The sequence below is a fragment of the Schistocerca nitens genome, chromosome 12 (assembly GCF_023898315.1).
Source record: "Schistocerca nitens isolate TAMUIC-IGC-003100 chromosome 12, iqSchNite1.1, whole genome shotgun sequence".
In the NCBI taxonomy this organism is placed as follows: domain Eukaryota; kingdom Metazoa; phylum Arthropoda; class Insecta; order Orthoptera; family Acrididae; genus Schistocerca; species Schistocerca nitens.
In genome coordinates, this window is record NC_064625.1 from 142564039 (window position 1) to 142589555 (window position 25517).

Consider the following 25517-nt stretch of genomic DNA (forward strand, 5'->3'; position numbering starts at 1 on the left):
ACATGAACAAAGTGTGTTCAAAAATGGTTCCAAAGTGTCTCACAATTGAACAGAAGGAACGTCGAAGAATGATTTGTTCTGACATCCTGGAAAACATTGAAAGTGATCCCACCTTCTTACAAAATGTTATTACTTGCGATGAATCGTGGTTTTTTACTTACGATCCCGAAACTAAACGCCAATCGATGCATTGGAAAACTCCTGGTTCTCCACGACAAAAAAAAGCACGAATGTCAAAATCGAAATTCAAGGCAATGATGATTGTTTTTTTTTATATCAAAGGGATTGTGCACATTGATTGGGTACCAGAGGGACAAACAGTGAATCAGCATTACTACATTAGCGTCCTGGCTACCCTACGTGAGCGAGTACGGAGAAAACGGAACGATTTGTGGAGAAAAAAGTCATGGATCCTTCACCAAGACAATGCCCCAGCTCACAGTGCGTTGTCAGTGAAGACGTTTTTGGCAAAACACAACATTCCCATCTTAGATCATCCACCCTACTCACCTGATTTGGCCCCCTGTGACTTTTTTCTTTTCCCTAAAGTCAAGTCAGCTTTGAAAGGAACTAGATTTGAGACTGTTGAAGCAGTAAAAGAAAAAGCGACGGAAGTAATGTATGGACTTACCGAAAATGATCTGCAGCATTGCTATGAACAGTGGAAAATTCGTATGGAGCGGTGTAGAGACCGAGGAGGAGAGTACATTGAAGGAGATAACATGAAATTGTAAGTAATTGTAAATAAATGTTTTTTCCAGCATCAGTCCGGTTTTTTTCTAGCCGCACCTCGTATGTGTGCTTATGAAACAAGTAAAACATAGAGGAGTTGTTCAGAGTGGTTACGTCATTTCGAAGCGAGTTGGAGTAGTTGTATGCTTTCTTACAGCCCTCGACCCTCTGCAGACGGAAACGAAGTCATGTGGTCAGAAAGAGTGGCACTGCATAGCAGGTCCATTGCATCAAGAAACCACAAAAAGACGACCGTCAGTATTAAAGTTGTTTTGAGCAGTTCTACGACAATATCCATCTTTCATTTCACTTCAAGGGATATGACAGGAACGCTCGTTTGAAGCAAGAAACTTTACATGGACATATGCCCTATTCCGAATGGTTTCTGAGGCAGAACATATTTTATTATAGTCTAACCTGCCTCGTTGCTTTCAATCTCTTTCCTGTGGATGTGTTCCTGCCATTAAACTTGCCCATTCAACACGCAGTTGTCCATAGTGTGTTGTGAGTGAAGCAATGCGAGGAATTGGGTGTGTATCAGAGAGAAGCAGCGTTAAAAACGGTTAAAATGCCACACATCTACACTAGTGAGGAATATGCACATATCCTGTATGTTTACGGCTTCTATCTGTTACTACTTCACAAGGATTTGTGTAGCAAATTTGAATGTTTTTGTTATTTTAACAGCACATTAAAGTATAGCTAAGTTCTTTTCTAATGAAGAAAGGCCTTTTATACTGCAGTAAAGATAGAAATCTGCTACTTATTTCATCATCTTGGTTTTCATTAAAGTGGAAAAGTTGCACTAATCAAAAACACCGACAATCAGTTGGTTAAAGCATTAAAGTGCCTCAGAAACCACAATGTAATTGTGTATTAGACTCATCGGAACTACCACAGCCTTAAAAGTAATACGTGTAGTTTGTCAAGCCACGATTAGCTACTTTAAAACTTGTAAATAAAAGGAACCTTATTTTCAATTTTCATTTTTGAAGTTACTGTGCTGTAATTTAGTATTTCGTGTTACATATTGATGTATCTTTCCATAACATTACTTCAGTATTTTGGTTGTTCTGTTGAACGGCACTTTTATTTGGTCTATGTGGTGTCACCGCCAGACACCACACTTGCCGGCCGCTGGTGGCCGAGCGGTTCTGGCGCTACAGTCTGGAACCGCGCGACCGCTACGGTCGCAGGTTCGAATCCTGCCTCGGGCATGGATGTGTGTGTTGTCCTTAGGTTAGTTAGGTTTAAGTAGTTCTAAGTTCTAGGGGACTTATGACCTCAGCAGTTGAGTCCCATCGTGCTCAGAGCCATTTGAACCATTTGAACACCACACTTGCTAGGTGGTAGCTTAAATCGGCCGCGGTCCATTTAGTACATGTCGGACCCGCGTGTCGCCACTGTCAGGATCGCAGACCGAGCGCCACCACAAGGCAGGTCTCGAGAGACTGACTAGCACTCGCCCCAGTTGTACGACGACGTTGCTAGCGACTACACTGACGAAGCCTTTCTCTCATTTGCCGAGAGACAGTTAGAATAGCCTTCAGCTAAGTTAATGACTACGACCTAGCAAGGCGCCATTAACCATTTGTAACGTTGCATGTACCTCAAGATAGAGTCTCACTTGTATCATCCAGAATGCTGTATACCAAAGGACAATATAAAAGTTAAGTGTTCTAGTAGCTACGTTCTTTTCTTTATCACATTCATTACGAATCCTGTTCCAGACTTAACGCCACACGGCGTGAGTTGACGCGTGCCCTTTCGGCTACTTCACTGTGGACTGGCTGCCTTAACAGTCCACTACAGTCTATATACTAAACTTCAGGCAGCAAATATTTGGTAACTCTTTTGATTACGTTAGCTCATGTTCTCCATACAGATTTAAAGCATAACACCCTTGCCCGTTACGTGCTGTGGCTTCTAAGGATGTAGCCGATTCCATTCTTCCAGTGAAAGAAATTTTCATTGCCATTATTTGCCCAAAAGGGGACAGGAAGCGCAGCATTGAGTTCCTCCTAACTTTATCATGCACCAGTGATTTAATTTGATTCTCAGTTCTCCCCCGGAAAATATAAACGGAAGGCTTGTGAAACCGTTCACAGCGATCTACCCTTCGAGTGGGGATACTTAAGCCTAGCAGTTCGCTAGTATACGAGTATTCCAAATGGAGTAGGCTACATATCATCCCTTTGTGTCTTTCCTCTCATTTCGACATTCACCCCTATCAACAGAAACATGAAGATTGTATTACTTAAGCAGTCGCCGCACTAGCAGACGGACCGCGCCTACTCTTCATCATGGATTTCGTTCATATTTAATTTATGGTATGCGCAGGGCTTGACCAGAAATGAATGTGACAGACTTGGGAGCATCAGATGGGTAAGCGTTTAGAAAACAAATACCATTTCTGGAACTGATCGGATGAACATGGGCCATTAACATTTGCGTAGTTCACAGACAGTGGTTGGCGCAGCGAAAACAATAGCAAACGATAATCCTAGGGTCGTGGGTTCGAGCTCCGTTTGCAGGAATCTTTTTTTTATTTCCACTTTTTACGCCACTTACGCGGCAAATAAATCGAAATAGTTGTCAATATCTTCCATTTGCTAATATTTTTATAGAAGAAAAGACAAACCTGAGTTTGCAAACAGATTATACACACGCTGGTATGATATTTATCGTAAAAACATTTCTGTGCAATCGATATAAACGCCGCATTTTTACAATTACAGTTTTGATACAAAAACGAATTTGGTTTACATCCATGAAAGCTTCTCTCTCATCGCTTAGTTTGGCAGCAAACCACGAAGAGCGCATCGTTTCGCCAAATATTGGCGAGGATAGCTCGTGATATTCAGCGGACTGTATTTGGATGCAGTCTTCTCGGGATGCGATTTACTTTTCTCTCTCGACGAGATACGAGCAGTTCGAAGATTTTTTATTAAATTTTTTAACTTACGGTAAGATTGGACATCGTGGGGTTGCATTAGGCGGAGTGCGTTAGAGGGAGGGGGTGGGGGAACTGCACAGTAGCAGTTCTCCTTCGTCTTGAAAAAATTCGTTGTATAATTGTGGATTTTTTTCTCCTCCCCGAGATTCAATTAACATAAGCATTTTTTCTCCTGCACATAGTGTTTCAATACATCAGCATCTCGGTTTATTTGCAGTGTAAGTTACGTAAAACTTGAAAATTAAAGAAAAAAAGGTTCCTCGTAGGGGCTCGATCCCACGACCCTCGGATTACCGTTCTGTACACACTCTCTCTCTCTCTCTCTCTCTCTCTCTCTCTCTCTCTCTCTCTCTACCGAGCGAGGTGGCGCAGTGGTTAGCACACTGGACTCGCATTCGGGAGGACGACGGTTCAATCCCGTCTCCGGCCATCCTGATTTAGGTTTTCCGTGATTTCCCTAAATCGTTTCAGGCAAATGCCGGGATGGTTCCTTTGAAAGGGCACGGCCGATTTCCTTCCCCATCCTTCCCTCACCCGAGCTTGCGCTCCGTCTCTAATGACCTCGTTGTCGACGGGACGTTAAACACTAATCTCCTCCTCCTCCTCCTCTCTCTCTCTCTCTCTCCATTGCGCCCAGCGCTTCCTGCAAACTACACCAACATAAACGACTCATCTCTGTAAGTCCATCTTTTCAGAGATGGTTGCGAGACTCAGCTGCTCAGTACAGAATGTCAAATGAAACTCCTTTCAACCGTCTAAGTTCTAAACCTTTATTTCATTGGGCTACCAGTTTCGGCGATATATTACGCCATTTTCAGGCCCCCTGACCGACGTATATGAAGATTCCATCTGCCGACGATGTTTGAAGTGATCGTGGTATCGTGCAGAAATCTACAGATACCAGTCATCGAATGCTGGCACCTATTTTGACTGAAACTGACGTTGGAATCTTCCTACTAGTCAATCAGGGGGCCTGAAGATGGCGTAATATATCGCCGAAACTGGTAGCCCAATAAAATAATGGTTTGGAAATTAGACAGCTGAAAGTGTTTGATTTGACATTCTGTTCTAAGCGCCTCGTGCCTCGCACTACTCGCGAAAAGGGGTTCTCCTAAGTTCTCTAAAGGCTGCAAACTTTTGTGCGGTGGCAAGTAGCATTTGTAGTAAGACTATGGCGAGAACGGTGCAAAAGCATAATGACGAAATGTAAGTTAATCATCAAGAACCGTTAGCTGCGGGAGAGATTACTATCAACGAATGCTAAATAGCTCGAGAACTGAGGAGAGTCGAGCACCAAAGACAATAGGTGCAAGAACTGAGCGAAGCCGAGAGGCTGTTGGCACCTTTACAAATGCATGATTTTGTCTTAGTGATGCAATATCCCTGTCTCCCTCCGCAAAAGCACCAACAGTAAAGGTGAAAGACCGAGCTCTTAAACAGAGATGCTTCAAGAAGCTTATACACACACACCGCACATCTTATTCAACAAGTTTCGAAAACCAACTTCACTATGATTTTACCACTAGGCTGAAGGAAGGAACACTGGGGCTGAATAGACCCATTGACGACAAGACAGCAAGGGACCTAGCACGAGCTCGTAAAGACCAATGATAGAGAATGGCATCGGTAGTGTCCCATTGAAAGAAACCATGCTGGCGTTAGGCTTAAGGAAATTACAGAAAACCTGTGAATGGCCGAATGGGAGATTGAATTCACTCTTTCCGAATGCGACTCCAGTGCGTTAACCGCTGCGCGACTTCGCTGGCTGAGACGTCCAGGTCTGTCATCAGCTCACAAGGGGAGGCCGCCAATTGTGAAATTCAGATTCGATTCATACTGCGCATAATAAAAGCTCATGGCCAGAGGTGTAATGTGGCAAAGCACCAAGATGCACTTCTCAGCCGTTGTCGAGAAAATCGACAGTTAAAAGAAATCGTTGCGGTGAAATACTCTCTACGATTAATAGTTTTCTACAGCGTCGTGGCGCAGCGGTAAGCGCTCGGGTTCGCAATCCGAAGGTCGCCGGATCGAATCTCGCACCATGCAATTTTTTTTATTATTAGTTCGCTCTCCAATTGTACCGCCTCCATTTTTCCGTTTTTTTTAACAGGGTGTAGCAAAGCTCTCACGTCCGCACTGATTTTCGACGATGTTATAAGTTGCGCTAGGGACCGCATCTACCTTCTTTCGAAGTTAGCAGGCAACTACGCTGTTATGCGGCTGCTCGTTTCGGCCCATTCAACATCTGTCCTTCAAGTGTAACGAGCGAGTAACGGAGTTTATATTTCATACCTGCCACAGCGAATTTGTGTTCGTGGGGTCTCTATTCTAATTCGAACGTTTGACTTACGCTATACGTATTCGTTTCGGAATATCGTTTCTACGTCTTCCGTTAACTATACGTAGTTAACATTATGAAGACAATTAATAACGTTTGTGAAATATAACTTTGTTTGCAGAAAACATAATGATGTTCGAAGTCGTCAGTTTTTCCACGACAAACGACTTTCAACAACTTATTATATGCATAATTGTTGCAAGAGATTGCCGGGATATATATATATATATATATATATATATATATATATATATATATATATATATATGTGTGTGTGTGTATACATGTATACACATTTAAATTACAAAAAACAAATACTAAAGAAAAAAGTTGCATGGTGCGAGATTCGATCCGGCGACCTTCGGATTGCGAACGCGAGCGCTTACCGCTGCGCCATGACGTTGTAGGAAATTATTAATCGTAGAGAGTATTTCACCGCAACGGTTTCTTTTAACTGTCGATTTTCTCGACAACGGCTGAGAAGTGCACCCTGGTGCTTTGGCACATTACACCTCTGGCCATGCCCGCATCTCGTGGTCGTGCGGTAGCGTTCTCGCTTCCCACGCCCGGGTTCCCGGGTTCGATTCCCGGCGGGGTCAGGGATTTTCTCTGCCTCGTGATGGCTGGGTGTTGTGTGCTGTCCTTAGGTTAGTTAGGTTTAAGTAGTTCTAAGTTCTAGGGGACTTATGACCTAAGATGTTGAGTCCCATAGTGCTTAGAGCCATTTGAACCTCTGGCCATGAGCTTTTATTATGCGCAGTATGAATCGAATCTGAATTTCACAATTGGCGGCCTCCCCTTGTCAGTATGGAATGGAAAGCCAGTGGCAGTATGCTAATTCAAGCAAGGAACGACAGATCACTTTCCTTAAATGAGCGTCGCATTCTGTGTGCTGGATCATTTGCAGTTGCATAGTGTAGCTTCTTTTGCTTGTGGCGTCTAGAATATTTTAACGTTAAGTATACTACACGATGTTTTACAGACAACTGTGACAAAAATGAGAAAGAATATTTGAAAACCATAAAGAATTGCTCACTTCATAAGCCTAAAGTGACCCCTCCAGTGTAGGACTGAGTCACGCTCTGATGGCAAGAATTCATTGGCAGCTTTTGACACGCAGCGAGCAGTTGCTGCAAGCCTCGTTAACCTCCACGTGACGTCCGCAGAGCTCACGTAAACAGCTGCAGCTCAGCGCGCCCTATAGTGTGCGCCTTGAGTTCGCCCGGACGGTGGCGACCGACTTCATTGCTAAACACGTCTCTCTTTTACGCAACTGTTGACCGCTATGGACGAACGCGATGGTTGTGGCGGAAACGTCGGTACATAAGTACACTCCTGGAAATTGAAATAAGAACACCGTGAATTCATTGTCCCAGGAAGGGGAAACTTTATTGACACATTCCTGGGGTCAGATACATCACATGATCACACTGACAGAACCACAGGCACATAGACACAGGCAACAGAGCATGCACAATGTCGGCACTAGTACAGTGTATATCCACCTTTCGCAGCAATGCAGGCTGCTATTCTCCCATGGAGACGATCGTAGAGATGCTGGATGTAGTCCTGTGGAACGGCTTGCCATGCCATTTCCAACTGGCGCCTCAGTTGGACCAGAGTTCGTGCCGGACGTGCAGACCGCGTGAGACGACGCTTCATCCAGTCCCAAACATGCTCAATGGGGGACAGATCCGGAGATCTTGCTGGCCAGGGTAGTTGACTTACACCTTCTAGAGCACGTTGGGTGGCACGGGATACATGCGGACGTGCATTGTCCTGTTGGAACAGCAAGTTCCCTTGCCGGTCTAGGAATGGTAGAACGATGGGTTCGATGACGGTTTGGATGTACCGTGCACTATTCAGTATCCCCTCGACGATCACCAGTGGTGTACGGCCAGTGTAGGAGATCGCTCCCCACACCATGATGCCGGGTGTTGGCCCTGTGTGCCTTGGTCGTATGCAGTCCTGATTGTGGCGCTCACCTGCACGGCGCCAAACACGCATACGACCATCATTGGCACCAAGGCAGAAGCGACTCTCATCGCTGAAGACGACACGTCTCCATTCGTCCCTCCATTCACGCCTGTCGCGACACCACTGGAGGCGGGCTGCACGATGTTGCGGCGTGAGCGGAAGACGGCCTAACGGTGTGCGGGACCGTAGCCCAGCTTCATGGAGACGGTTGCGAATGGTTCTCGCCGATACCCCAGGAGCAACAGTGTCCCTAATTTGCTGGGAAGTGGCGGTGCGGTCGCCTATGGCACTGCGTAGGATCCTACGGTCTTGGCGTGCATCCGTGCGTCGCTGCGGTCCGGTCCCAGGTCGACGGGCACGTGCACCTTCCGCCGACCACTGGCGACACCATCGATGTACTGTGGAGACCTCACGCCCCACGTGTTGAGCAATTCGGCGGTACGTCCACCCGGCCTCCCGCATGCCCACTATACGCCCTCGCTCAAAGTCCGTCAACTGCACATACGGTTCACGTCCACGCTGTCGCGGCATGCTACCAGTGTTAAAGACTGCGATGGAGCTCCGTATGCCACGGCAAACTGGCTGACACTGACGGCGGCGGTGCACAAATGCTGCGCAGCTAGCGCCATTCGACGGCCAACACCGCGGTTCCTGGTGTGTCCGCTGTGCCGTGCGTGTGATCATTGCTTGTACAGCCCTCTCGCAGTGTCCGGAGCAAGTATGGTGGGTCTGACACACCGGTGTCAATGTGTTCTTTTTTCCATTTCCAGGAGTGTATTAATAAACTCTGCTTTTCGATATATGGCTTCAGTAACGCAAAGGTCATACCAGAGTTTCACTCAAATGAATATAGGATACTGTTTGATTGATCCAGGCATACAGGTATAGCACAAGTTCAACAAAGAAATTTTATTTCGAATCAAATTACTCCTATTCAGTTCCGACGTCGCTTATACGATTCTTAATATCTTCAGTAAATTGAAAGGGTACAGTACCGCCCGACAAATAGGTACAACATACTTCATTATTTTTGTCAGAACAACACAATTTTTTTGTAAAATAACTCAATTTCAATTAATACAGCGAAGCCGGATACCAGTGTGGGAAAGAATGACAATTTATTTATTTGGTTGATCACATGTGCACTCCCACAAAATAAATCCCTACATCCAGTTTGGTGAGATCTGTGAAATGAATGAATGTATGGTCGTCTGCTAACCGCAGATGGTGAATGTGAATATATGATCATCTTTGAGACGATCCTTCGGCCACCTTTGGTGGGACCAAAGAGATGAAATTTACCTGAGCTTTGAGCGCCTGAAATGTGGCTGACCAATACGGTAGCAAGGTGCTCCCGCACTTCGACAGAGGTGTGAGAGGACCTGGAGAACGGCCATGTTTCAGCACTCTGCCGCTGGATCTTGTGCTGTTAAGACCAGTTTTAGTTGTGCTCCATAATGACAAAAGAGTGGAGACATGGTATGCATGTGGAATATTTAAGAGTAGTTTGAAATAATAATTTCTCTATTTCAGGAACTTTTGTGGGGAGAATTAAATGCCAGGCAGGTAATATTAATGGGATTGTAGTAATCTTCGGAAGTGACGAACGGTCACAATGAAGCCACATGTAGCAATAAGTCGAAATACTTCAGTGTGCTTAAGTTAAGCTGAATTACTAGCGTGTGTACAATAAGTTGAAATATTTAAGAAATAGCGTGTGTACCATAAGTTGAAATATTTAAGAAATGGCGTGTGCAGGACTTGAAATTAGAGACGAGTACTTCCACGTGGTGAGTACTGTGTGAGTCTCAATCTGTGTATGAGACAAAAGATAAAGAGAAGTACTCGTCCATGGTATCAGTTGAGGACTCGCGTGTGTGATGAAATATGTTCTTAATATTACTTTGCGTGATATGATTCCGTGTGTCGCTAGATTCAAACTCTGAGAGAGAAGCAAGGTGAGTCGGCCGTCTATCCAGCAACGCCACTTGGCTTGCATTGCACAGGAAGACGTGCAAATATCTCCAGAGTTCATAGTAGGAAAGTAGAATTACAAAGTGGGGCAGTGTCGTGTGAAACTGGGATAAATACTAATTGAAGTGGGAAAGCTGAAAGTGATAATGTTGTGACTATTTATTGTATTGTATTCCATGTTGTTGTGTGGTGTATGTCATGTAATTTGGGTATGTGTGGTTTGCATGGGAGAGTAGCAAGGTAGTTTCAAAAGATTAGTGGGTTATACTTGTTCCTTCTGTACTGCTCGGCCTGGAGGAAAGTTTCGTGATGATGATTGAGAGAGTCGAAGTGTGAGAAATAATAAAAGATCCACCATCCTATCCAGAAAGTGCACTGTAGCGTTAAATAATTACGAGACCATAATATAGAGACTCACCAATGTAAAGCCATGCCCACTGGGCGGAATTTCTCATGTGTTATTGTTGTAGGTTATAGAATTTGTGTGTTTAGGTTAGAGAATTTATCGGAATAAATAAGATAGTGAAAATAAAAAGATTGGTGGACTTTTCCTTCGAATTGCATGTTGTCATGATGTCCCGAAGTTATAATGTGTGCGCCATTCATATTCAGTGCGGTGGCCACGTGTTGACAAAAGCCGTTAAATAAAAAAGAAAGAAAATGTGGTATTGCCAGTGCGTAGTGTACAGTCAGAGTTCTGTAAATTACTGATAGTCAGATGAGCGTTTCCGTTGCGTATTATTCATACAGGAGGATAATTTGTAACTTAATTGTGAGTACTAGAGTTCATGTTACTCGACAGATAAGAATGAATCCACTCGCTTGGCAGACGACTGATCTTGCAGGCCTGACTGCTTGATGCCACAGTATGAGCAAGGCATGTGGGTGCCTCTCAATATTACATACACTGATGAAAAATGGTTCAAATGGCTCTGAGCACTATGGGACTCAACATCTTAGGTCATAAGTCCCCTAGAACTTAGAACTACTTAAACCTAACTAACCTAAGGACATCACACACACCCATGCCCGAGGCAGGATTCGAACCTGCGACCGTAGCAGTCGCGCGGTTCAGGAATGCGCGCCTAGAACCGCGAGACCACCGCGGCCGGCTACACTGATGAGCCAATAGAGTATGACCACCTGCTTAACAGCTTCTTTGTCCGTCTTTGGAACGAAGTACACCACTGATTCTGCGTATCAGGGATCCGACAGTTTGTTGGTAGGTTTGTGGAGGTGTGTGGCATTAGATGTCTACGCACAAGTCATGTAATTCGCGCAAATAACGGGCCGCTGATTTGCACATGCTGTGATGGCGCTCGATAGCGACCCAGATGGGTTCCATAGGATTCACATCAGGCAGATTTGATCGCCGAGACAGCGACGTGAGTTCACTATAATGCTCGTCAAACCACTGCAGCGCCGTTCTGGCTCCGAGACACGGACAGTTATGTTGCTGTAAGATGACTTCGCCCTCGGGGAAGACATCAGGCACGAAGGGATGCAGGTGGTTCGCAGCTGTCAGCGTGCCTTCGATTACTACCTCAGGTCCTACGCAACCGGAGGAGAATGTCCCCTATAGCATAATACTGCCCGCGCGTTTCTTACCGCCGTTGTGTAGACGACCATCGAGCGAGTGTAGCAAAAATGTGATTAACCCGAAGAGTCGACACGTTTGCATTGATCGACGGTCGAATCCCGACGGTCCCGTAGCCACTGCAACTGTAACTGACGATGTCGTTGGATCAGCATGTGAACATGTGGCGGAGCTTCACGTTCAACAGTGTACGATGAACGGTGGGCTCCCAAACACTTGTCTCTGCACCAGCATTGTCCTCTTCCGGCAGAGACGTCACACATCCCCCTCTGTCCTACGAGGGCAGTTCAATAAGTAATGCAACACATTTTTTTTTCTGAAACAGGGGTTGTTTTATTCAGCATTGAAATACACCAGGTTATTCCCCAATCTTTTAGCTGCACAACACTATTTTTCAACGTAATCTCCATTCAATGCTACGGCCTTACGCCACCTTGAAATGAGGGCCTGTATGCCTGCACAGTACCATTCCACTGGTCGATGTCGGAGCCGACGTCGTACTGCATCAATAACTTCATCATCCGCATAGTGCCTCCCACGGATTGCGTCCTTCATTGGGCCAAACATATGGAAATCCGACGGTGCGAGATCGGGGCTGTAGGGTGCATGAGGAACAACAGTCCACTGAAGTTTTGTGAGCTCCTCTTGGGTGCGAAGACTTGTGTGAGGTCTTGCGTTGTCATGAAGAAGGAGAAGTTCGTTTTGATTTTTGTGCCTACGAACACGCTGAAGTCGTTTCTTCAATTTCTGAAGAGTAGCACAATACACTTCAGAGTTGATCGTTTGACCGTGGGGAAGGACATCGAACAGAATAACCCCTTCAGCATCCCAGAAGACTGTAACCATGACTTTACCGGCTGAGGGTATGGCTTTAAACTTTTCCTTGGTAGGGGAGTGCGTGTGGCGCCACTCCCTTGATTGCCGTTTTGTTTCAGGTTCGAAGTGATGAACCCATGTTTCATCGCCTGTAACAATCTTTGACAAGAAATTGTCACCCTCAGCCACATGACGAGCAAGCAATTCCGCACAGATGGTTCTCCTTTGCTCTTTATGGTGTTCGGTTGGACAACGAGGGACCCAGCGGGAACAAACCTTTGAATATCCCAACTGGTGAACAATTGTGACAGCACTACCAACAGAGATGTCAAGTTGAGCACTGAGTTGTTTGATGGTGATCCGTCGATCATCTCGAACGAGTGTGTTCGCACGCTCCGCCATTGCAGGAGTCACAGCTGTGCACGGCCGGCCCGCACGCGGGAGATCAGACAGTCTTGCTTGACCTTGCGGCGATGATGACACACGCTTTGCCCAACGACTCACCGTTCTTTTGTCCACTGCCAGATCACCGTAGACATTCTGCAAGCGCCTATGAATATCTGAGATGCCCTGGTTTTCCGCCAAAAGAAACTCGATCACTGCCTGTTGTTTGCAACGCACATCCGTTACAGACGCCATTTTAACAGCTCCGTACAGCGCTGCCACCTGTCGGAAGTCAATGAAACTATACGGGAATGTTTGAAAATATTCCACAAGAAATTTCCGGTTTTTTCAATCAAAATTGGCCGAGAAAAAAAATGTGTTGCATTACTTATTGAACTGCCCTCTTACTTTACCGAGCAGACAGGCCTGCGAACCCAACGTTCTGTGAAGAGTCGTCGACGTCCAACCAGTTAGCCCCTATTGGTAGTTTCTGGGTCCTTCTACCTCTTTCCGTTAACGCTCACAACAGTAGCACGTGAACATTTGTCCAGCTTCGCCGTTTTCGAGATACTCGTTCACGGGCTCTGCGCAATAATAATCTGCCCTTTGTCGAAGTCGCTTATCTCAACGGATTTGCCCATTTTCAGCCCATACGCACGTGTCTGCTCCGCTTACACACTTTTGTTACCGCGTCACGTGCCCGCAACGCCACAGGAGGCATCCAACGTCGAGGTGGGCAGTGGTCATAATGTTTGGTCATAGAAAAGTTGCTGTTCAGGTGGCTGGGAAAAATTCAACAAATAGGCACAACATCCGAATTTGAAGATGTGGCCGGTCGGGGTGGACGAGCGGTTCTAGGCGCTACAGTCTGGAACCGTGCGACCGCTACGGTCACAGGTTCGAATCCTGCCTCGGGCATGGGTGTGTGTGATGTCCTTAGGTTAGTTAGGTTTAAGCAGTTCTAAGTCTAGGAGACTGATGACCTCAGATGTTAAGTCCCATAGTGCTCAGAGCCATTTGAACTATTTTGAACACGTGTCAGTGATACCAGCTAGTAAAATTTTTGACTCCATCTTGCTTACCAGCTTGTACTTGGACTTGTCTAAATTAGTAGTAAGTATCTGCGGACACACATTCACATACGCGCGCGCGCACACACACACACACACACACACACACACACACACACACACACACACACACACATCAAAATTAATGGAGATAGAGCCAAATGTATTGTCACTGATTACAAAAAGACAATAGCTATCTGTTAGCATTACAGCAGGGAATGGAGAAGGCTGCAGTCTCAAAAAATGGTTCAAATGGCTCTGAGCACTATGGGACTTAACTTCTGAGGTCATCAGTCCCCTAGAACTTAGAACTACTTAAAGCTAACTAACCTAAGGACATCACACACACCCATGCCCGAGGCAGGATTCGAACCTGCGACCGAAGCGGTCACGCGGTTCCAGACTGAAGCGCCTAGAACCGCACGGCCACACCGGCCGGCGCAGTGTTGATTGCGTTTTGCCACTGGTGTGCTTTATGTATGACCATAATCTCTTTGCGTTTTCTGCCAACCGTTAGAAAGTCTTTGCTGGAGGTATTGCTTCTGCCATGCACCTGAATAATTTGCGAGAATGTGGAAGTAGACGGACGCAGACTTACCTGAAAGTGATCATTCCCCAGTTCTCCATGGCCCCAGAGATGAAGTCGGGCAGAGCCACCAGCTGGAGATTCTTCATGAACGTGTAGTAGCTCAGGTCACCGTCGAAAATCTTGTTCAGCTCCCTGAGAACAAATGGACAACATTCTGTTACACTATGACAATTTTTCGAAGATATAAAGCTTTTAATGACAATGCAGAGAGACTGGAAGCGAAACTGAGCAATAGGAGACAAATATACAAAGGGTATTTTGTTACACACTGAGGTCACGAGTCATGGGATAGCAATATACAGATGGCGGTAGCTTCCCGTACACAAGGTATGAAATGGCAGTGCAATGGCGGAGCTGACATTTGTACTGAAGTGATTAATGTGGATCGTGGCCACACGACAGGTAAGACTTTGAACTCGGAATAGTAGTTGGAGCTAGACGCATGGGACAGTCCGTTTCGGAAAGCGTTAGAGAATTCAGTATTCCGAGATCAACAGTATAAAGAATGTGCCGAGAACACACGAGTTCAGGCATTACTTTTCACCACGAATAATGCAGTGGCAGAGAGCCTTCACCGAACGACCGAGAGAAGAGGTTTTTGCATAGACTTGTCAGTGCTGACAGACAAGCAAAATTGCGTGAAATACACTACTGGCCATTACAATTGCTACACCATGAAGATGACGTGCTACAGACGCGAAATTTAACCGACATGAAGAAGATGCTGTGATATGCAAATGATTAGCTTTTAGGGGCATTCACACAAGGTTGGCGCCGGTGGCGACACCTACAACGTGCTGACATGAGGAAAGTTTCCAACCGATTTCTCATACACAAACAGCAGTTGACCGGCGTTACCTGGTGAAACGTTGTTGTGATGCCTCGTGTAAGGAGGAGAAAAGCGTACCATCACGGTTCCGACTTTGATAAAGGTCGGATTGTAGCCTATCGCGATTGCGGTTTATCGTATCGCGACATTGCTGGTAGCGTTGGTCGAGATCCAATGACTGTTAGCACAATATGGAATCAGTGGGTTCAGGAGGGTAATAAAGAACGCCGTGCTGGATCCCAACGGCCTCGTATCACTAGCAGTCGAGATGACAGGCATCTTATCCGCACGGCTGTAACGGATCGTGCAGCCACGTCTCGATCCCTGAGTCAGCAGATGGGGATGTTTGCAAGACAGCAACCACTTGCACGAACAGTTCGACGACGTTTGCAGCAGCACGGACTATCAGCTCGAAGATCGTGGCTGCGGTTACCCTTGACGCTGCATCACAGACAGGAGCGCCCGCGATGGTGTACTGAACGACGAACCTGGGTGCAAGAATGGCAAAACGTCATTTTTTCGGATGAATCCAGGTTCTGTTTACAGCATCATGATGGTCGCATCCGTGTTTGGCGACATCGCGGTGAACGCACATTGGAAGCGTGTATTCGTCATTGCCATACTGGCGTATCACCCGGAGTGATGGTATGGGGTGCCATTGGCTACATATCTTGGTCACCTCTTCTTCGCATTGACAGCACTTTGAACAGTGGACTTAACATTTCAGATGTGTTACGACCCGTGGCTCTACCCTTCATTCGATCCGTGCGAAATCCTACATTTCGGCAGGATAATGCACGACCGCATGCTGCAGGTTCTGTACGGGCCTTTCTGGATACAGAAAATGTTCGGCTGCTGCCCTGGCCAGCACATTCTCCAGATCTCTCACCAACTGAAAAGGTCTGGTTAATGGTGGCCGAGCAACTGGCTCGTCACAATACGACAGTCATTACTCTTGATGAACTGTGGTATCGTGTTGAAGCTGCATGGGCAGCTGTACCTGTACACGCCATCCAAGCTCTGTTTGATTCAATGCTCAGGCGTATCAAGGCCGTTTTTACGGCCAGAGGTGGTTGTTCTGGGTACTGATTTCTCAGAATCTATGCGCCCAAATTGCTTGAAAATGTAATCACATGTCGGTTCTAGTATAATATATTTGTCTAATGAATATCCGTTTATCATCTGCCTTCCTTCTTGGTGTAGCAATTTTAATGGCCGGTAGTGTATAATTCTTGGTAATCCGCAGTGAGAAGATTTCTTGTCGGAAATAAGTAGGGAACATAGGTGACTTACCGGTGTGTACGAAAATGTCGACTGCAGAAAAAAGTCTGACAATTTGGAGGCGAAAATTTCATTCCTTTTGCCAAAGGTTAGGAAAAGTGTGCAATATTAACAGTGCGACATTCGCCAAGTAGCTATGCTGCCAAAGCCACGATCCTCTCCGCCACTCGGTTTCACTAGTGAAGCTCTGTGTTCGTTTTGAGATAACTGAGTTTCATTTAGACAAAGCAGCTTGGTGAAATCTTTATAATATGATCATTAAAGCGGGACTTTACGTCACGATGATGAGAAGTAATTGTCTGGACCTAAAGGTCTAATTATCTACGTAATTCTTGCTTTAATTACTTTTATTTTCTCTGTGAAATGCACTGAAGCGCCAAAGAAATTACTATAGGCATGCATATTCAAATACAGAGATATGCAAACAGGCAGAATATCGGGCTGCGATCGGCAACGGCTATATACGACAAATAGTGTCTGCTGCAAACTGCTGCTACAATGGCAGGTTATCGAGATTTGCGTACGAACGTGGTGCTATAGTCGCGCACGAGCGATGGGACACAGCATATCCGAGGTACCGATGAAGTAGGGATTTTCCCTTACGAGAATTTCACGACTATACTGTGAATATCAGTAATCTGGTAAAACATCAAAACTGCGACATCGCTGCGGCCGGAGAAAGACCCTGCAAGAACGGGACCAACGACGACTGAAGAGAATCGTTCAACGTGACGCAAGTGTAACCCTTCCGCAAATTGCTGCTGATTTCTATGCTGGGCCATCAACCACTGTCAGCATGCGAACCATTCAACGAAAGTTAATCGATATTGGCTTTTGGAGCTGAAGGCCCACTGGTGTACCCTTGATGACTGCACGACACAAAGCTTTATGCCTCGCCTGGACCCGTCAACACTGACATTGGACTGTTGATGACTGGAAACACGTTGCCTTGTCCGACGAGTCTCGTTTCAAATTGTATCGAGCAGATGAACGTGTACGGGTATGGAGACAACCTAATGAATCCATGAACCCTGCATGTCAGCAGGGGACTGTTCAAGCTGGTGAAGGGTCTGTAACGGTGTGGGGCGTGTGGAGTTGGATAGATATGGGACCCCTGATACGTCTAGATATGACTGTCAGGTGACACGTACGTAAGCGTCCTGTCTGATCACCTGCATCCATTCGTGTCCATTCCGACGAACTTGGGCTATTCCAGCAGGACAATGCGACACACTGCACATCCAGAACTGCTACAGAGTGTCTCTGAGAACACTCTTTTGAGCTTAAACACTTCCGTCAGCCACCAGACTTCCCAGATATGAACATTATTGAGCATATCTGGGATGCTTTGCAACATGCTGTTCAGAAGCCCTGCAGGATTCATGATGTCAGTTTCCTCCAGCAGTACATCAGACATTAGTCGTGTCCAGTCCTCGTCGGTTGCGGGATTTCTGCGTGCTTGCGGGGGCCCTACACGATTTTAGGCAGGTGAACCAGTTTCTTTGCCTCTTCAGTGCATAATTAATCTGAAACAGTATTCAACCTGAACTTGAGAACGCTGTAGAAAAACGTGCAGTCACGGAGTAAGAACGAGTAGTCTTTGAATAAGATGGGTATATCTCTGAGATGAGCTGGTCTTGTTGTGGTTGTTGAGCCCAGGCAGACCTCACAGACTGTTTGTCGTGAGCTGTCAGTCAGCGAGGCAGTTACGAGAAGGGAGGCAATGTCGCCTTGTATTACGTATTACCGCAACTGCGCGTTCTGTTGTGAAGTTAGTGTTAAAAGTGTGGACTTCCACAATAATGTCACAGAAGAGGAAAGGGCGTGTCGGTAATTATGTCAAGTTGTGTCCCAAACGAGTAGAGAAAAAGAATTCTGCAACAAGGAAATGAAGTCCATATAACTGCACGGCGAATGAACTTATACACAGGAGCTAGGGAACAATTCATAGGTCATCGCCTCTTAGACAAAATCATATCATATCATACAGACAAAATAGAGAGACACAACGTACTGTTTGAGATATGTCGCTAATAAGGCAATTTTGACGCTAGACCTGGGAAAACTGTTATTTGCTTTCTCAGTCAGAAAATAAAAAATACGTGTTTCGGCATTTTTGGAAATTCATCCACTAAGGGGGGTAAAATAGGGTGTGATTTTTTTTTAAATAATTACTAAAGGATTTTTAAGGTTGCATCTATAGCAACTGACACTTCACTTATCGGTTAGAAATAAACAAAAATTTGTTTCAGTGTTTCTACAAATTCAACCCCTAAGGTTGTGCTGTAGGAGATGAAAGTCTTTAAGAAAATATTTCGTTACATTAACCAAATTTGAAGCTGAATTTATAAAATTTGGTACACTACTGGCCATTGAAATTGCTACACCAAAAAGAAATGCGGATGATAAACGGGTACTCATTAGACAAGTATATTATACTAGAACTGACCTGTGATTACATTTTCACGCGATTTGGGTGCATAGATCCTGAGAAATCAGTACCCAGAACTACCACCTCTGGCCGTAATAACGGCCTTGATACGCCTGAACATTGAGTCAAACAGAGCTTGGATGGCTTGTACAGGTACAGCTGCCCATGCAGCTTCAACACGATACCACAGTTCATCTAGTGACTGGCGTATTGTGACGAGCCAGTTGCTCGGCCACCATTGACCAGACCTTTTCAATTGGTGAGAGATCTGGAGAATGTGCTACCCTGGCCAGCAGCCGAACATTTTCTGCATCCAAAAAGGCCCGTACAGGACCTGCAACATGCGGTCGTGCATTATCCTGCTGAAATGTAGGGTTTCGCAGGGATCGAATGAAGGGTGGAACCACGGGTCGTAAAATATCTGAAATGTAACGTTCACTGTTCAAAGTGCCGTCGATGCAAACAAGAGGTGACCGGGACGTGTAACCGATGGCACGCCATACCATCACGCCGGGTGATACGCTAGTATGGCGATGAATACACGCTTCCAATGTGCGTTCACCGCGATGTTGCCAAACACGGATGCGACCATCATGATGCTGTAAACAGAACCTGGATTCATCCGAAAAAATGACGTTTTGCCATTCGTGCACCCAGGTTCGTCGTTGAGTATAGCATCGCAGGCGCTCCTGTCTGTGATGCAGCGTCACGGGGAACCACAGCCACGGTCTCCGAGCTGATAGTCCGTGCTGCTGCAAACGTCGTCGAACTGTTCGTGCAGGTGGTTGTTGTCTTGGAAACGTCCCCACCTGTTGACTCAGGGATCGAGACGTGGTTGCACGATCCGTTACAGCCGTGCGGATAAGATGCCTGTCATCTCGACTGCTAGTGATACGAGGCCGTTGGGATGCAGCACGGCGATCCGTATTACCCTCCTGAACCCACCGATTCCATATTCTGCTAACAGTCATCGGATCTCGACCAACGCGAGCAGCAATTTCGCGATACGATAAACCGCAATCGCGATAGGCTTCAATTCGACCTTTATCAAAGTCGGAAACGTGATGGTACGCATTTCTCCTCATTACATGAGGCATCACAACAACGTTTCACCAGGCAACGCCGGTAAACTGCTGTTTGTGTATGAGAAATCGGTTGGAAACTTTCCTCATGTCAGCACGTTGTAGGTGTCGCCTCCGGTGCCAACCTTGTGTGAATTCTCTGAAGAGCTAATCATTTGCATATCACAGCATCTTCTTCATGTCGGTTAAATTTCGCGTCCGTAGCACGTCAACTTCGTGGCGTAGTAATTTTAATGGCCAGTAGTGTACGTGGATATTATACTGCGCCAGTCACTGATACACAAAGCTCATGAGAGGAAGACCGTTCATAAAGTCGCAATGAGAAACAAGATACTGAGAAAGTTGGACGGTGGAGTATGGGGAAAGAGGGAGGGAAGGAGAGGGAGAGAGGAGAGAGAGAGAGAGAGAGAGAGAGAGAGAGAGAGAGAGAGAGAGAGAGAAGCTTAAATGTGCTTTAGATGAACGCCACTCCTGATTTGGAGACCTTAAAGACTCGAACATCCGCATGAGATTCTTGAACAAAGAACTTACCGGGCCTCCAAACGATTACCCTCCACTAAAGTTTCCCAGTGGCGAGAATCTGTGATAGAAAATTTGGAAGAGCATCAAGAACACCAATATGGCGTAGCACCAGTGAAGGTAAACGTGATCGAGTGGGGACTTGAAGATGAATATCACGACAGAGGCGACTGTGGAGAGTGTCAAGATGTGGAACGTCTTCAGAACAATTCTCCCCTAGTAAGAGAATGCTCGGTGATCTGTGGCAGGGAAGCACTGGATGTAGCCCAGTTTAGTACTGAAAACTTCTGGACACAAAGAAACGAAAGTACTGACACATACGTACCTTAGCGCAGCCCGACCCACCCTGTAGGGCAGGGTCCTCTCGCTTCGCAGGTCTGTGGTGGAGGCGATGCCGAGTGGCTCAAAGCTCGTTCCAGCAGCGGCGGGCGACAGCGAGATCACCGAGTAGGTCGTGGGTTCGAACACCACCCAGGACACGAGGTACGTGGACATCTTGGGCATCTCGCCGAACTGGTACTCCGTGTGGTTTTCGTGTGTGCTGTAGACATGTAAGCCACGAACCAGGTATGGGTCAGATGCTGGATAGTTGTCAGAGAAGTGTTAATATTAAACCTAGCTATTCCACTCATATTTTGAACCATGACAGCATCAAAATACTACATATACACTACTCATCAAAATCCTCGTCCCCTCTTAGTGCCCAATCCAAGAATTTTTTGGTAGCAGTCAGGGCTTGGTGTTTCCTCCGTCCTTCCTTTCTGTTTAAGAATTGCAGTCAAAATCTTTTGTAGTATGAACTATGCATTTTATTCACAATATTTATCCAATTTTTGTCTTCCAACTTCGTTCCTTATAAGCGTCTTGTAATGAACCTTCCTCATCCGAACTTTTGTATGTCAGTTGAAATGTTTCATTCTGTATAAATTATGGCCTAACCTGAGATAATTTCGTACTTAAATTATGTGTATTCCATATTTGAAGATACTTTTGCATATAACACACTACATCGCTGGTAATATTTCATTTCGATCCATTTCGCAACATCGATTTGGTCCCACGAAAATTAGTAATCACAATCCTCAATTTAAATGGACCAAGAAGTATTTCATTTAAGATTTTTCTGATTTTTAACATCGATAGTACAGTAGACCGTGTAAAATTACAGGAAGCTGCTATTTTTCAGTGTGAGAATTTCCAATCTTCGTTATTTTCTACTACGTGCATAAATCTTACCGTAAACATTAATTTCCTGGAAATATTATGTAAGTTATACCCAGTGCGCGATTTGCAGGGGGGGATGGGGGGATTTCCCCCCCCCCCCCTGCATCAGACCATCCCCTCCTCTGGTTTTAGTTTATGCATCCCAACCTGGGATGTTTACTTCCCACGCACTGGAGTAAAACTTTACATATAATTTAAATTTGTGGAGCCGAACACTGAAAGCTGTTAATACAGTCTTACTATTAATACTATTAATATGTTTGCTTATTAATTTTGAAAAAGTATTATGTAGTAGGTAAGCATTTCAAATCGATAAACGTATTTTCTGATGAAATAAAAAGAACTCGTAAAACGTTGGGAAAACTGCATTGAAGTCCAGGGAGATTACGTAGAAAAATAGCGCATGTTTCAGTTTTCTATCATCAGAATAAGTACAGCTTTTCACAAATGTGCCTTTACTTTTTGAATTCACCTCGTATACCTGTATGTAGATGATTTTGTAAATAAGCTTTACCTATAATGTACTTTTAAAGATATAACAAGGGATGGCTTTTCTGATAGCGCTTACGCGTGAATAGTGAGTTCCGGCATTAACATCTATTTATAAATAACTGTTTAACCATGGGTAACGCCACTGTGCAAGCTAGTAACATATGTAATTATACTAACCCCCTAAGACATCCCCCCCCCCCCCCACTGGTAAAAGCACAAATCGAACACTGGTTATACCTGAAAAGTAATTTCAGTTGAGGTAGCCTAATTTATACTAAATTGACTACAGCCTGTTTTAGATCGTATTAGAAACTTGACTTGTAATGCACAAAGTATTTTTGGCACCAAGTGCGGTAGAATGGTTTTAACAACCATTGAGATTGGTCCCTGCGATTATCTGAGAAATTACATTATTTTTCTTGTGTAGAAATGCTGCACAATGTATTTGCTTAACAAGTGGTGTAGTGGAAAATGTCAAGAATGTAAAAATAAATTGATATGGTGATAAGAAGTGACAAATACCAGCGACGTGTTATTGCAACACCTTGGACCTATTAACTGGAAAACCTGAACAGAAACAAAGACACCCTAGACAATGATACACCTCTAGCAAGACAAGTAGCATTTGTCTCCTAATACACTCCTGGAAATTGAAATAACAACACCGTGAATTCATTGTCCCAGGAAGGGGAAACTTTATTGACACATTCCTGGGGTCAGATACATCACATGATCACACTGACAGAACCACAGGCACATAGACACAGGCAACAGAGCATGCACAATGTCGGCACTAGTACAGTGTATATCCACCTTTCGCAGCAATGCAGGCTGCTATTCTCCCATGGAGACGATCGTAGAGATGCTGGATGTAGTCCTGTGGAACGGCTTGCCATGCCATTTCCACCTGGCGCCTCAGTTGGACCAGCGTTCGTGCTGGACGTGCAGACCGCGTGAGACGACGCTTCATCCAGTCCCAAACATGCTCAATGGGGGACAGATCCGGAGATCTTGCTGGCCAGGGTAGTTGACTTACACCTTCTAGAGCACGTTGGGTGGCACGGGATACATGCGGACGTGCATTGTCCTGTTGGAACAGCAAGTTCCCTTGCCGGTCTAGGAATGGTAGAACGATGGGTTCGATGACGGTTTGGATGTACCGTGCACTATTCAGTGTCCCCTCGACGATCACCAGTGGTGTACGGCCAGTGTAGGACATCGCTCCCCACACCATGATGCCGGGTGTTGGCCCTGTGTGCGTCGGTCGTATGCAGTCCTGATTGTGGCGCTCACCTGCACGGCGCCAAACACGCATACGACCATCATTGGCACCAAGGCAGAAGCGACTCTCATCGCTGAAGACGACACGTCTCCATTCGTCCCTCCATCCACGCCTGTCGCGACACCACTGGAGGCGGGCTGCACGATGTTGGGGCGTGAGCGGAAGACGGCCTAACGGTGTGCGGGACCGTAGCCCAGCTTCATGGAGACGGTTGCGAATGGTCCTCGCCGATACCCCAGGAGCAACAGTGTCCCTAATTTGCTGGGAAGTGGCGGTGCGGTCCCCTACGGCACTGCGTAGGATCCTACGGTCTTGGCGTGCATCCGTGCGTCGCTGCGGTCCGGTCCCAGGTCGACGGGCACGTGCACCTTCCGCCGACCACTGGCGACAACATCGATGTACTGTGGAGACCTCACGCCCCACGTGTTGAGCAATTCGGCGGTACGTCCACCCGGCCTCCCGCATGCCCACTATACGCCCTCGCTCAAAGTCCGTCAACTGCACATACGGTTCACGTCCACGCTGTCGCGGCATGCTAGCAGTGTTAAAGACTGCGATGGAGCTCCGTATGCCACGGCAAACTGGCTGACACTGACGGCGGCGGTGCACAAATGCTGCGCAGCTAGCGCCATTCGACGGCCAACACCGCGGTTCCTGGTGTGTCCGCTGTGCCGTGCGTGTGATCATTGCTTGTACAGCCCTCTCGCAGTGTCCGGAGCAAGTATGGTGGGTCTGACTCACCGGTGTCAATGTATTCTTTTTTCCATTTCCAGGAGTGTATATTGTATCAAACTTATTAAATTACAAAAACGCTGAGACAATTAGAAGAAGAATAGTTAAGTTCAACTTTGTGAAAATTTTTACTTCGATATGTAAATGAACATTCAAGTAATGCAGTAACTTTATAACCTTGTAATCAAGTTGTGTATCTAAAGAGCTCTGTCCCTAAGGTGTGACTAGATGCGTGATTTTCTGTGAGAAAGGTTACAGTTCATTGCAACTGACCGCATCTACTGGAACTGAAGTCATTTCTTGGGCCTCTTAGATTGTCAGCAGATGGTGCCTAGTAAAGTCATAACAAGGCGAGAACGGAATGTAAAATGATTGAGTCAAGATGTCTCCATACTGCGAAAAGTGGAAATTGGCCCTGAACAATAAAAAGTGGGAAGTCCTTCTAACAACCCCACCACAAGGTCAGCATTTAATAACCATTGTGGTGTTGCTCACGCTGCTAAATACTGCATTTTCGGGCAACAACAGTCATATCATGTGGCAGGTGTCATTAGAGCACAGTTAATAAAGTCATTTCATGTAATAATCAAAAAACTAAGCACTCATCTTTTTGTGTTTCCCACGCTGGTCTCGTCGTAAGATCATGGCTCAATCGTCGAAAATCTAGGTGGTGATGATTCCAAGCTCGGATGCAAAGAGGCCTAGGTTTTATCGTGCTATATTTTGTAGATGCGCTTCACAAACCATTCTTGAAGATTACACTTTAATTGGACAATGGTGATGTAAAAAAAGCAATCAGCAGTCCGAATTTAAGTTAGACTTCTTTTTAATTGCAACATCACGTAAACACAAAACATCACAATACAAAACATACTTGAAAACATCTTTCTCACAGTCACTGTTAAAGTTCACATTTTATAAGCGGACTACGTTATGTGTCTTTCCAGCATGACGTCCAATTCTCAAGGTCCGACTCTGTAACATCTCAACAACTAAATAACAATCGCTTACGCGCCCAAAAAATCAGAGTTTCAAGTACGTCAAAGATCATAGTGACAAAAGAAAGAATACACATAAGAATAATATCATTGCAATATAAACATATCGATGTATCAAAAGTGAAATCAAATCTGAATGTTGTCTCAGAAATATGTTAAGTAGTTAACAGAAATACAGTAGAATATTACTGGTATCGAGAAGTTCAGGTGAGGT

At 45.6% G+C, this 25517-nt stretch overlaps 1 protein-coding gene across 1 annotated transcript in view; it reads right to left on the reverse strand.

The window, feature by feature from the left end:
- The window catches only part of LOC126215319 (aminopeptidase N-like), a 287758-nt gene that overhangs the window by 159526 nt on the left and 102715 nt on the right, over nucleotides 1-25517 (reverse strand). Inside the window, exons 5-6 of the mRNA XM_049942000.1 lie at nucleotides 20901-21116; nucleotides 14443-14565 (exon numbers count right to left, since the gene is read on the reverse strand). Coding sequence (XP_049797957.1) covers nucleotides 14443-14565; nucleotides 20901-21116 — 339 coding nt within the window. The remainder of the gene's footprint in view (nucleotides 1-14442; nucleotides 14566-20900; nucleotides 21117-25517) is intronic.